Below are 14,132 nucleotides of genomic sequence, written 5' to 3'. Positions count from 1 at the left end.
AAAAGAGCAGTAAATACTCAAACAGGCCTCCTACTCCCCCAGGATACTTACATACACAGTTTGACAAATAAGTAAATGAGAAACGGGAACTTCCTTGGAATCCAAATGTTGTCGAGAGGGAGAGAGACAGAGAGAGAGACAGAGAGAAAGAGAGAGAGAGACAGAGAGAGAGAGAGAGAGAGAGAGAGACAGAGAGAGAGAGAGAGAGAACACACTTCCATATCAAACAGATCAGAGTCTGTCATCCTTTTGAGGTTGAGAAATGGTCCCATATGGCAGCACTCTGTTAGTCATGTCAGTCACGGCCGCACAGGCTTTTCTCATCACTGACACAGCAGCTGTCCCTGTCTGAGGGCTGTTTAGAGAGGCCACTACTGTTGTTGCCCATCATAAAACCCTCTTTTATAGATACAGTATTTGGCATGTCAACATTTTAGCTCAAATGTCAACAGAATTTCTTGTTAACAGCGGTTGATGTAATTGGATAGTGGTTACAGGTTTGCTCTTTGCCAAAGTAAAGTAAGGCCACTCTTTGATACTGTTTGGTTTTTGTCAGACGGCACTAGTGATCCTGGTAATGAAATTACCACCTACATACTGTCTGTTTGCCAACTTCGAGCTGAATTTACAGCCTGGAAAGACAAATAGAATGCAGTCGATTAATATGAGCATGTGCATGTTAGTGTGTGCACACACACATACATGTCCCGCACGCCTGACATTAGTTGCAAGCTCCTTGAGAGTGTGACCTTTTCCATCGTGAGTTGATGGGTCCACTAATCTTTCCAAGTTTGAGCCGCCGTAGGACTCCGCTTTGGGTCATCGGGCTAAGTGACAAGCCATAGGTTGATGGAAAATCCATAGTGTTATTGCCATACATTACTTTTATTTGATTGGGCCAGCAGTGAGCATAATGTAATGCTGAGGTGGGGTGCTGGTGAAGTAGCGGCGCTCCGTTCGGTGCTCCTCTGTCCCCCCTACAACACCCAGTGACGTTGATGCATGTGCTCTGCCTGCCATCCACACGCCTGACCCTGTGAGTGCTTGTGAGTGCTCTAAATCACTCTGTGGTATTGATTCTCCATTAGAGGTCAGCCATTCTGAACACTTCTGACAGGCTGCTCACAAACACCTCACTATGTGTAAGAGGGAATGTTAAAGGGAAGCAACATGAGGTCACGTGACTCTGGATGGAAGAACTAGCAGGGAGCAAGTCTTTTTACTTTGAACCACCAACACATACTCATTGGTGGTAATCTCTAGGAGCCTCACAAGTCTATGCTGATGTAGAGGGTTATGATGCAATTATGAAATGATTATCGATGTGAAACATGAAAATGGTTGATTTATGTATATGATCTTTTTTAAGGTGCTATATCTAAGAATTTTGGTTTACAACATTCAAAAATTAACTAATGGCAGCTACAGTTGGCAGCAGCTCTCCTAATATGCTGCCACTTTGGAGTAACATGTGCCCAGTTCTTACACATCACGCTTTTGTGTCACACTTTGGGTGACTTCTCACTACTTTTTATTGACAGAGCAGCTGAAGGATATGACAGGAAACAGGTGACAGAGGGGGGGAAATGGCGCCCCACCTTCTTGCTACCTTTAAAACATGATGAATTTGTAATGATCCAGATGAATTGACTTCAGTTATCTACGCTCATCCTCTGTCATCTTCCCCAAAACTCAAGAGGAAGGCTAGCTTAAAACATCAACACAGTGCACATGTTTATGTTATGAATTCAAAATTGATTGAAGTAATCTATTATACTATTATTTGTGATTCTGAATTGATTCTTTGATTCCTGAAACAATTTTATATAGCTAACGCTTAGTCCCTCACCTCAATGATAGCGCATAATGGAAATTGCCGTTATTGTGCTAACTAAATTCAGAATTGAGAGCGCAAGGCTATCTTTACTGATGATTTCAATTCAACTCCACATGCTGAGTTTTAAACAACATGTGTAACTGTACACGTTTTTTCCTGTGGTCTAGTGTTAAAAAACCCCCCAAAAAACAAACTGCAATCAATTCAATATTGAATCCCAATACTAAAAGGCCCAGTGTTAAGGAGTTGTGGGGGCCAATATGATATTGACAGAAATAAAAGGTACAAATAAATACATACACAATCAATATTCATTTTTATGCCGTGTTTCTACAGTAGCCCAGAAGAGACAAACCAAATGCTGGGAAAAAGTGGGCCTTTCATATTTTTTTAGTGGCCACTGTAGATAGGGGAGGATGAGACAAGGGGTGTTCAGTTGGTTTCAGTCTATGACAATGTGGGATTGCGTTAAAACTTACACACCGGACCTTTAAAAATCAAGACAAATAAAATCGGCACCTAAGTATCATGGTGGTATCGATTTGGGAGATTAGTGTTAAGTCCCAGCTTTAATTGTTACAGGTAATGATATAATTGAGAATTGTGCTTTTAGATTTCCATTTAATGACTTTCTACATCGAGACATGATCTTTCAAGAGAGAACTGCGATGCATCTATGAATCAATTTTTCCCCATTCATAATTTGTACTAATTACACAACATGCATGCAAGTTTATATACATTTTAACACAAACTTTGAGTGTTTCTTTTAACAGCCTGTCTTCATTGTAGTGTTGCCAACATTGTAATAAGCATTCTTGACATAGTCATGCAGCATTGGAGTTGTTATTGGTACAGTGAATGACGTGTCAGCACGAGTGATGACAAGTGAGCATCTGTCACACACCCTGTACATACATACTGTGCTGCAGGCACAAGAGAAGGCGACGTTTTGCTTGTGGAACAAGCTCACTAAGTGGCCTCTGCCTACATTAGCACAGCACTTTGTCTTGTGTAAATATAGTAGCAAGTCACAGAGTTGATTTAGGAAGAAATGTAGAGGACCAGGCGCCAGGCTCACATAGGTTTTGTGCTCAACTGAATAATTCAACATAAGGTTTGTTTATTATGAACAAATGGGATCATTGTAGTATTGCTACAGCTGTTATAGATGAAGTTGCACTGAAACATGAAGTGTCACAGAACTGTTTGTCACTTTCCCTCCTTTCTGACCTGTGTCTTTTCTCTCTCCTTACAGACAGTACAGACACATAAGCCTCACTTCTTGGCAGTGCACTGTCAAGAGGTCGGTGGAAAGAACTATGAGGCGTCCATGTCACATGTGGATTGTTTTGTCAAGTAAGTATAGTGCTAATGATAGTGGTCACTTTCCTAATTCTTTTGATTAAATTGAAATAGCTGAGCAGTTTCTATGATAAGGAAATACGGAGCATGCAGGATAACTGTTTTAAACTGAAGGTACTACTCCCCCCACTGGTCGCATCACAGCTGTACGTCAGGACAAGTAAATATGTTGTTTGTTTTTTTAAAATGGAGGCCTTGTAATGTAAATCTTGGATTTGGAATTGATATAAACTTATTTCAATACATACTAAGATATTCTGAATTTGGTTCAACTTGAAAACCTTGATGCTTTTACACTTTATTCAAATTTCCTGATGCATATCCTTGTGTGTTGTGTCCATCAGAGAGCTGTTGTCCAGTGATGCCATGAAGGAGTACAGCAGAGCCCGCGTCTACCTCGATGAGAACTACAAATCCCAGGAGCATTTCACGGTAAGCGATGTTTTTTATGCCTATGGGTTCACATTCTGTCTGAATTCCAACAGTTTGAGTGTACTTTCTAAGTGGTTGTAATCTTACCTGAAATAGGGACGAACCACAGGCTCAATAGTGATATGATTCTATTAAATGTATTAATGTGGCAGTTCAGTTTCATGCATGATTAGCCGAAACACATGAAATAAACTTAGAATGACTTGATAAAGACAGACATTTTTTGCACAAAAAGTCTTGTTTTTATAGATAAACTGAAGATGTCAGACTTGTTGCATCAGTCTAGTTGCACACGGTGTTGTTGTCAAACTGAAAGTCTGCTTTCAAACAGATGCAAAACCCTGAAAAGAAAAAAATCTTTTACACAAATGAAAAATGTAAAACTTGAAAAACTTTTAGCAATCTTTCCTCATTTTAGCCTGAACATTTTTGACTGCACATTTCAGACTAAACAATGATGTTAGTTCTACAGTAGCAGTGTCATTAACAGTAGTAGCTGTAAATGCAATACTACCGACAGTGGCAGCAGTTATACAAGATATATTAGTAGAAGCAACTGTACCGGTTTCGTGAATTCTTACATTGTTATGCTAAATTGTGCTTTCTGTCTTGATGGAGGCCATTCTTGCTGGATTGTGATGCTAACTAGAAAACATGTCAGCCAGTGAACGTGTCGTTTTGTGCTCAGAGCTCTTAAAAGAGTACATTGTGGTGTAATTTTGGCTTGTTGTTGAAATTGCAAGAGTAATTTAATGTTGATAGAGGATAAGATGATAACTGTCAACCACCATGCGCCAGGGGTGGGACAAAACATTGATGCAGCAATATATTTAATCGCTTCCTCTGGCCATAGGATTATAGATACGCTGGCATTGTATTATCGATATTTTTATTGAAATGTGTGTGTGTGTGTGTGTGTGTGTATATGTATATAATATGTATATATGTATGTATATGAATATGTATATATGTATGTATATATGTATGTATGTATATATATGTGTGTATATATGTATGTATATAGATATATGTGTATATGTGTGTATATATGTGTATATATATATATATATATATATATATATATATATATAACTGAAAGGACATTATATTGTCTTTAGAGAGGCATTGCTTGGAGTAAAAGTATTTGTGTACGTGTGATGGAAATCCAAGCTTTATACAAAGATATGCTGGTTTCAACTTTTTCCTCACTGTGCAGTTACAGCAGTTGGCCACCTGGTGGCAGTAGATGCTTGGAAATAATTCTGTTGTTTGAGCTCAGTTTAATGTGTAACATGCTGAATTTCTTAAGGACTGCCTATCTTTTTTGTTTTCAGGATTTATTAGCAAACCATGGATTTCTTAGCATTGCTTTATAGTTTCTTATAGTCAACAAAAGTGCTTTTTTTAACAGTTTATGTCACATCAGTTACAAACACGTTTACTTAAATAATACAAATTAAAGCCAATGCGTATTTTTGAATTCATCCAGTTTTTCTTTTTTTTAAAGTTGTTTTTAAGTATCTAGACCAATAGTGGGATATGATGTTTTTCACGGTCCTCTGAAAGATACATTTCCATACACCATCAGCCCCGATAAATAACAAATGAATGATAACATGTATGAGTTTCATTTGCCCAATATGGATAGATGCTTTAATTTTGGAGAATGACCCTCTTCATTCAAGTATTTGCGCCACAGCTGAACAGATGTTTAGTGTTTGGCCTCTTGGTGGAGCCAGATACTCAAACCTCACAGCAGTAGCAGAGGACTATAGCCCTGTTGTGTCAGTATCCTCTTTATAAGGAAATATGGTTTTAAGTGCAGTTTTATATCTGATGCTTTATTGACAGACTACATGTATGTCACATGGTCATCCCTGCTATCCAAGGAGATTAAGTGGAAAAAACACGATATAATAATCTATTCAAATCAGTCCAAAAATGGACTTTGTTCCCAGTTAGTCTGTGATCACTGAGTTGTATGCGCCTCAGTTCTCCTCCATGTTTTCGGCTTTATCACCACGCTACGCTGCACCTCCACAAACGCTCATAAATCACAGCACCCACTGAGTCACATTTGCTCTTTTCAAAAAAATATTACAAACATTGGCCTTTAGAAAAATATAATTATCTGCCATTTCATATAAGCACCGCTAATATCCCGGCATTAGGAGCTGTTTATTTAATGGTGTTTGTCTATAGATTAACCTTTTTGTTGTATTATTATTTTCATCAAATAGAGCTGGCAGTTTGTGCGTCTCTTTGTGAGTCAGTCAGTGGAAAGGGAAACATCTGATGTGGTTTCTATGATGTTGATATTGAAATCCTGGCAACAGTAAATATGAATAGACTCTCCAGTCTTTCTCACACAGGGCTTGCCATTTAGCTTTGATGACATCACCCGTATTTGTTTTCACAATCTTCGATTTTTTTCCCCCCCGTGCTCCGGGGATAATTGTTTGTTGTCTGCCCCCGCCTGTCAATTTTCAGATAATGTAAGTGAAAACACTTTTCTGGGTCCAGAGCTCCTCCCTTGTATGACTGTGTGTTTTGTTGTGTTTTTGTATGCAGTTATGTGCGCGCAGTTTCTTTGGAAGTAGACGAGTGAATGTTTTGGACGAGTGGGAGTGTAGTAATGTGGCGAGAGTATGGTAAAGGCCAAGGAGATTGTTTACATGCCTGCCCAGTGTGAGAGCGTGTTTGAACTGCGTGTCTGTGTCAGTGGAGGAGAGGAATGTGATTGATAAATGAAACCCCCAATTACAACTGTGTTTAGTGCTGTAAAAAATCATTTAGAAACTACAACTATTTTCTTAAGCACAAGGGCACAGAACTGACTTGTTTTAGCTTCTCAGATGTTAATTTTTGCTGTTTTACCAGTCCTCTATGATAATAAATAGAGCAGCAACCATTAATCATTTTGTTGTCAACCACTAGATTAATGACACAATATTCAAGTAATTGATTTATAAATTTAAGGATTTTTTAAAGTAAAGTAAAAATGAATAAAGTCAGAATTCTCTCATTCCAGCTTCTTTATACAAATGTTTTCTGGTGTCTTTACTCCTTAGTAAACTGAATATCTTTGTGTTGTGGACAAAACAAGACATTTTAGGATGTCATGTTTGAATGCCATCCTAAACTTACAATCAATCAATCAATCAAGACAATAATCTGATTAATTAACAATGGAAATAATCTTTAGTTTCAGGCCTAAGAGTGAATTGAGCCTCTTTGGATTTTGGAGTTCTGATGGTACAAAAGAAGCAATCTGATTATTTCAATCTGGGTTCAATTTGGGCTCAGTTTGTGACTTTTTGATAGCTGCTTTCAAAACTATTTTCTGACATCCTGTTTAATTTGATTTATTTATTTGGTGCTGCAACATACAGTCATGCACAATCAGCAGATGCATAGACCATGGTGTTTATTTAGATCCTTTTTTGCCACTATAAAGGTAGCAGCTATAATTCTTGTGGTCCACACAAATAAAAAATTATACATCTTGATATGACAATATTTAAAAAAGCACAAGGGAACAAAACAAATAAACTACAAATATATATATATATTAATTCACAACAATAAAACTACTTATGACAATAATAATGACAACAGGACAAACATTAATCAAGATAATATTCAGGTATATACAGTTTGTGTATAATGAAAACTATCATTGGTGGAATCCCCAACTCTGCCACAATTTTTAGGAAAACGTAATCTACTAAACAAGTGAACTAATATTTTGTTTATTTGCCGTATTTCTAGTCAAAATATCAAATTTACGTTGATATAAGACACCATCATCTAACAAGCAACATTTAAGTGAGATGTAGGGACTTGTTTTCAGACATCATAACTTATTTTAAGAACTCTTAAGAACCATTTGCAGATTTCTTACTTATATTAGAAGCAAAATCAGCTTGTATTTATAAATTTTTAAGACTTATTTTTGACTTGTTTTTTTTCCCAGTGTATTATTTCAAATATATATAATTTGCTAAACCAAAACCCCTTGAAGATTTTGAAAGTGTTGAATTTCTAGAGCAAGTTAAGAATCCATTGAGTCCGATGGGCAGAGTTAAAATGAACTGTTGTGTATTTAAGCAAAAACAACTATTTCTTTGTAAATAAGTAAGAGAGATTTCCTCGCAAATTCCACCTGCTGATACATAATTTAAACTGCAGTGTGGAGTCAGTAGGAAGCCGCAGCTTTATTTGTTTACTGTATCTAAACTTCCCTAGATAAAACTGTAATAATTCCTTGATGTTAAAATGCTACATGTAACACCTTGATGCTGAATCTGAACAATGAGCCGGAGCTCTTCCTCTCCTCCCAGAGGAAGGTGGCAGTGATGGGCCAGAGCTTGACTGACACGTCCCCCCTACGGCTGAGCCTGGGCCTGGTGTTTTACAGCCCTGTTAAGGTATACAGCAGGTAAAATGTCAATTAGGAAGGCCCGCCCTGATAACTCAACTCCCAATCCACTTGTTCTTGGCCATTAATATTTATCGTGGGCCTGGCCCTTGAGCTGCAGCCCATGTCATCTGCAATGATGTGCGCTAATGTTACCGCTTCCTGACACACTAACACACACACACTTCTAATCTGCTGTCCGTACGGCTTAACGGAATCGCCTGCAGACCTGTGCACGCACAAACACACACACCTACCACTGTCACACAGTCTAATCAAGCTCTCCACATACAGACAGTGACACTGAGCAGCACACAGTGCCTCCTCAGCCCTCAGTTGTTCCAGGGCATTTTAATGGGAAATTAAAGGCATCCCTCATGTCTGTGGTCTGCAGGACAGGAATGAGAGCAGCGACAGAGGATAAATCAGGCTCCACTGCTTGACAGGACACCGCTGTCTGAGTTTACCTCCTGGTTGTGTGTGTATGCACACGTGTGTTTGTACGTTCAAATGCTTTCACCCTGAGGGACAGTGTTATTGTATGTTAGTGCTTTATCCTGACCATTTTGTGTTTGGATCTGAAATACATTCAAAGAAGTTTAAAGCAAGCTGTTGGTAGATTTCGATTCATTGTAGTCAGACATAAGTCTTCCGTCTTAATACAATGTGAAATAACTTGCACTTCATCAAAGCGACCATAAAACTGCCCAGGCTTTGTCTTATCGGAAGTAAATTAGGACTTTACCAAACACATTTACAGTAAATAAGCTCCTCTGATAAGATCAGATGACTGGAAAAGGGACAGGATGACGCAGAAGTCTGAGGTCAAAATTTGAATTTGTATGGAATCCAGATTCATACAAATTGCATTTAAAATGCTGTAAATATAAAACAAGACGTGCGGGAATAAAATAAAGGGGAAAAAAAGAGGGGAAGGGGAGAATAGCAAAAGAGCCCACACCAAAAAGAGATCCACACAATTTTTAGTAAGATAAAAACAACATGGTTTAGTAGAAATGGATGAATCATGAAGACTGAATTGGCCATATGAAACATTTGGTCCATTGGAGAAAGTGAAGGAGATGAGAGAAAAGCTCTTTGTCTGGACTGTCTTTTGATTCTTCTGCTATTTGAGTACAACTTATTTGAAATGTTCCCTTGAAGAAGATGTTTTCTGGAAGAATACAGACGCACGCTGTTTTTGTTTGAACTGGTGTTTTTATTTGTATTTTTGCTATGAGAAGATGGTCACTATAAATATTTTGGGCCTTCACAAGCTAAAAATGTAAGTTCAGCAGCTGCTGTATGTGAGTTGACTTAATTCAGACTCAATGATTAGTTCAAAGTTTTCTTTGAAGTTCGTTTTCAGTAAAAAACAAATGTTAAGTTAACAGAACTAATGTACAATAACCTAAAGATTTTAAGTTAAATCAAACTGTTGACTGTTAAATCATGCTGATGAGCAAATTAGGTTTAGTTTGACATTTTCTCAGCTTGAAGAGTGAGGTCTCAGGAAGGAAAGGAAGGAAAAGGAAAAGCCGCGGCTGCTTTGTATTAGCATCGGTACAAAGACGATATGTTAGTGTAAGGGGGAAGAGACTCAATTCAAGCCTTCAAAAGCAATTTTTTAATATCTGTGAAAACAAAAAAAAACATGATTTATTTTAAAATGTGTCATGGACACACAACAAACATCATATATGTTTTCTTTTAATTAACTGTTAAAGGTTTCCAAATATGCTGATGATGTTTCTTTAGATGAGTTGATCGAACTCTTTACAGTGTTTTTTATCGAATTCAAGTCTCAAGACATGTGAAGTTAGAAGAGCTCATGTTTATAAGTTCAGAAGTGGTCTGAAAATAAAAAAATACAAATTTAAGTTTTACCTTGAAATAAATAAATTAGGTTACTGCTAAAAGATTAGTTTATTTCACTAAATTCCTGTATGATATTTTTTTTTTACAGGTTAATATGTATTTTCGGGCATTGGATAAATAGCGGCCTCTTTTTTGTGACAGGCCAAATGTGACTAGACACAGAAATCACAGCAAATTACATGAAACAGTAATGATTAAGATACAGAGAAGGTGGCTGGATGCTAACTGAACAGAAATGTCTTATAATTTAGGTTTAGTGAAAGCTCTTGTGTGCCAGTCGTGGCAGACATGAGCAAACAGGCAGGTTCACTTGGACAGAACAGTGTAGAAAGCGAATGCTGATGACAAATCCGAGTCTTTAGGGAGGTGGATGAGTATTAAGAAGCTTAAAAAGAGAAGTTGCTGGTTTGACCCCACAACAACATGTTGATGTGTCTATGAGCAAGGTACGGCCTATGACTCATATTGTAAGTTGAAGGCTTTCAACGACATCAAGAAGATGCTTGATTTTTGCCTCTCCTGCCCATTCTGCCATCTGATGTGTGGTCAGTAGAGCAGCCCTGTCAGTAGCTGCCAGCAGCTCAGCTTCTCTGTGCTCCAGAGGTGAGTCCTTAACTCTCCTCCAGGCAGCACGCTGTAATGCAATCATCAGTAGCGCTCTGCTCGGCCAGGAATTTATGAACACTTAGTGTCCCTCCGTGCTGACAGGGCCTCAGCGTGAGTGTGTTTACGGTATTACCCAGAAATGCATGTCACTCGCATTTATCGCCCCCCCTTTTTTTTCTAACTGCGTCCTATATCACCCGCCTGTTCTACCTTTTTATGATGAAACAAAACCAGGTTGCATATAGAGATTATACTTTCCAAGAGAAAGTGGGGTCATAGAGGAAAGGTCTCTGTGTACAGTCTGTTGGTTTTACACACAGAGGTTAACTAGCAGGAGCAGCACCCACCTTTACCTCCTCCTCCTCCTCCTCCAGCCCTGTGTTTAAAAAGACCGCAGCAGGCACATAAGCAGGTTAAAATATTGCTAACTAAATCCGAGCGAGCTCTTATTTCAATATGGTGAGAAGTACGCCACCGACTGAGGCCACTTGAATGGAGTAGATGTCAGCACGGTAATATGGCCGGGCCATAACTCTCCACGGTCATCACTCATACTCTCGGGGCAGACATAAGTGCATACACACACATATATATGGTGACAAAGCTGAATAAACACTGATGCAGGCACGCGGAGGCACACACTCAGGACACGGGGTTGAGCGACAATCAATGAATCTGCCATCAGACGTGAGTTATGATGCAAAGAGAGTGGGCATTCCCTGCGTGAAAATATTTTGACTGAAAATGTAGATATAATTAATAGATTGTGTAAAGAGGTGGAGGATTTGATGCATTTATTACAAGGAGTCAAATCTGAGGGAGCTGAGCCTTTTGGCCTCCCGGATCATCACTGTGGCTGCTCTCTCTCACACACACACACACACACACACACACACACACACACACACACACACACACACACCGAGCATCTCCTCATAAACAACGCTCTGATAAAGTGTTTGTGTGTTTGGTCGGGATCTAGCCGAAGGGGGAGTAAATCAGTTGTGTTGGAGGTGGAGGTGTGTGTGTGTGTGTGTGTGTGTGTGTGCGTGTGTGTGTGTGTGTTTGTGGATGGGTGGGTGGTGGTGTTGGGGGGGTCTCCAGCCACAGATAATGATGTGATTCCAGCATGAGGCGGGCCGGGTGTACCTCGCCACCGTCCATTATGATGTGCGGCCCCCAGCCACCGAGGGGGCAGAGTGAAGGTGAGCCTGTCATATCGATCTTTTTAGTGCTAAAATATGAGCCACTTTACTCTGCTCCCCGGCGCGGTGATGTGAAAAATAATAACTCGGACCCAAATTAAAAATATTGATCGCTTAGGAGGTGTTGAGAGCAAATAAACACCCTCTGAAGGATTTTTATCCTCCTCCCTCCTCCACCTCCCCTCCCTCCTCCGTCTTGTCCCTCCCCGCCCGGGTCAGGCATGGTGGCTGAACTGTAAAAAAAAAAAAAAATCTCACACCATGTTGTTGCTCAGTCGTCTTCATCATAACCACCTCCCTGGCTCTTGATGCTCTTTATTGTTTCCAGACACAACAAGCGGCCATCTTTTCCGCTACTCCCTAACACTGATTGATCGGGTTTTGACTCCATAATCTGGCATTAGCTCGGCTACAGTCAGGTATGCCCCCCCCCCCCCCATCTCCACCCTGAGTCATAATTTTTTGCACATCCAAGCTTGACTTTTTTATTCCTTCGCTGCTGTAACAGATGAGCTGACACGGGGCCATCAAATGGGTGGGAAAACAATTGCCACAAGGTTAATTTTATTGCCTGCTCCATGCATTTGTGAGCAGGCGGGAGGTGTCCTCTGCCCGGGTCCTGATGAATGGCCACGCCGAGCAGGCAGGAATGAAAATGAGAGGGGAGAGGCCAGGCGCGGGGAGCCGGAGTCTCGCCGCTCCCACCTGAAATTGAAATTTTTTCTGACACGCTCAAAATTGGTATTCTGATATATAAGGGAGTGGATGTTCCATTTAGTTTGATGATGAAAGCCGTCATGTGTCCCAGTCAATTGCGTTTTACGACACCCACTTTACCTCATACATCCGGAGAAGGTTAATTTCCACACATCCTAAATGGCGGATGTCAGATTGTTCCGAGTCTGTAGGAAAATAAACTACTTAGTGTATCTAAATGCTGTCGTAATACTTGGCCGTCCTGCTCGCAGCACTATTGATTGTCCACAAGGACGTTTGTTCTGTTTTGGGGCCAAGGCGGGATGAATAGATATTTGATGGAGCGTGGAGAGCGGGGCTGGACCCGCATCTGCATCTCGGTGCTGTGTCAGTGGGGACGAGAGCCAGGCGACGGGGAGAATCACATGCTGCTTGTTGACATCAGTGAGAGGGAGCCGGGGCCGGAGTTGGCGATATCTCCGGTTCCCCACTTGAGCCGGGTCCTCCCGCTGAAAGCTCACTCCTGTCTGCTGGCTTCAGGCCCTCACTCAGTGTGTGAGTGTATGTGTGTGCATACACATGTATGTCTGTGTATCATCGCTGATATAGGGCCAGCACTTCCATACCTATCGATTCTTCCTCTATAGCTGCTTCATTTGCATGACCCAGCTGACCCAGGCAGTCAGTGGCCATTATATTCCCATTAGCTAATCTCTCAGCTTTGATTTCCATAATCCTCTGTCTATTGAGAGCCCTCACAGCTCTCACAGTCCCGCTCTCCAAGGAGAAAAAAGACTCCCAACCTCCCCACCCCAGCCACTTTACTCTCCCAAAAACCAGCACAATATGCATCATGTACACACATGTATGAATGGAGAAAGTACCCAGTATGTAGAAGGGCTTCTTTCAGAGTCTTCTTAGCATTATTAATTATGATGCATTAAAGGTGCTCTACACAGTTATTGAAAATACATTTCTTTTTAAGATAGAGAAGAATCTGCATTCAAAATGTAATGGACAAACTGTACTGAGAGGACAAAACCATTTCATCACGTTTTACTTTACTGTGTTTATATTTAAAGAACCTCTCTAAGTTACAACTTTACTTGCTTCAAAGAGCATTCAGGGAACCTTATTCCTCTCTGACTTTGTATTATTCCTTTATTAATATGTAAACATCCATTTTCTGAGTTGGAATATGCTTTCCAAAACTTTTAACAAGCATTATTTAAATGTTGTGTTTCCTCTTCAGTGTGGAGCTAAATTAACTACTTTTTGTTGAGTAAACCTATAACAATGCATCATATTTTATAAAAGAATCTAACGTTTTGTATATAAACTAAACACACTGTAACATATTATCATATGTTTATGATTAACACAACATCATATTTCTTATTAATACAATATCAATATTTTATATATTGTTTCAGTCTAGTGCTGCTGATATGACTGTTGAGGTACAGAAGAGGATTGTTGAAGGCTTCAGCAATCAGAATGTATTTTTTTTTCTTTTTTTTTGGATGAAACTTCCCCTTTTTTGTTTCAGTCCCTCCATTACAACTTAGTAGACAAGATAAAGATGGAATTTTGTACCAACAAAAGACTTACTTGGAAGATAACATCTTTATTTGTTTTATTTTAGATAGCTGAAATCTCATATTAGCTTTGGCGGAACAAGAATGCTTTTTTG

The 14,132-nt window shown here is 39.6% G+C and overlaps 1 protein-coding gene across 2 annotated transcripts in view; it reads left to right on the top strand.

Moving 5' to 3' along the window:
- Window positions 1-14,132, top strand: part of inpp5a (inositol polyphosphate-5-phosphatase A) — a 161,943-nt gene that overhangs the window by 61,688 nt on the left and 86,123 nt on the right. For both annotated transcript variants that reach the window (XM_030441809.1, XM_030441810.1), the window contains exons 3-4: window positions 3,096-3,196; window positions 3,547-3,634. In XM_030441809.1, coding sequence (XP_030297669.1) covers window positions 3,096-3,196; window positions 3,547-3,634 — 189 coding nt within the window. The remainder of the gene's footprint in view (window positions 1-3,095; window positions 3,197-3,546; window positions 3,635-14,132) is intronic.

This window comes from Sparus aurata, chromosome 15 (genome assembly GCF_900880675.1).
Source record: "Sparus aurata chromosome 15, fSpaAur1.1, whole genome shotgun sequence".
NCBI classification, from domain to species: domain Eukaryota; kingdom Metazoa; phylum Chordata; class Actinopteri; order Spariformes; family Sparidae; genus Sparus; species Sparus aurata.
The sequence above is the reverse complement of the archived record's forward strand: the minus strand, read 5'-3'. Positions and strand labels throughout refer to the sequence as shown.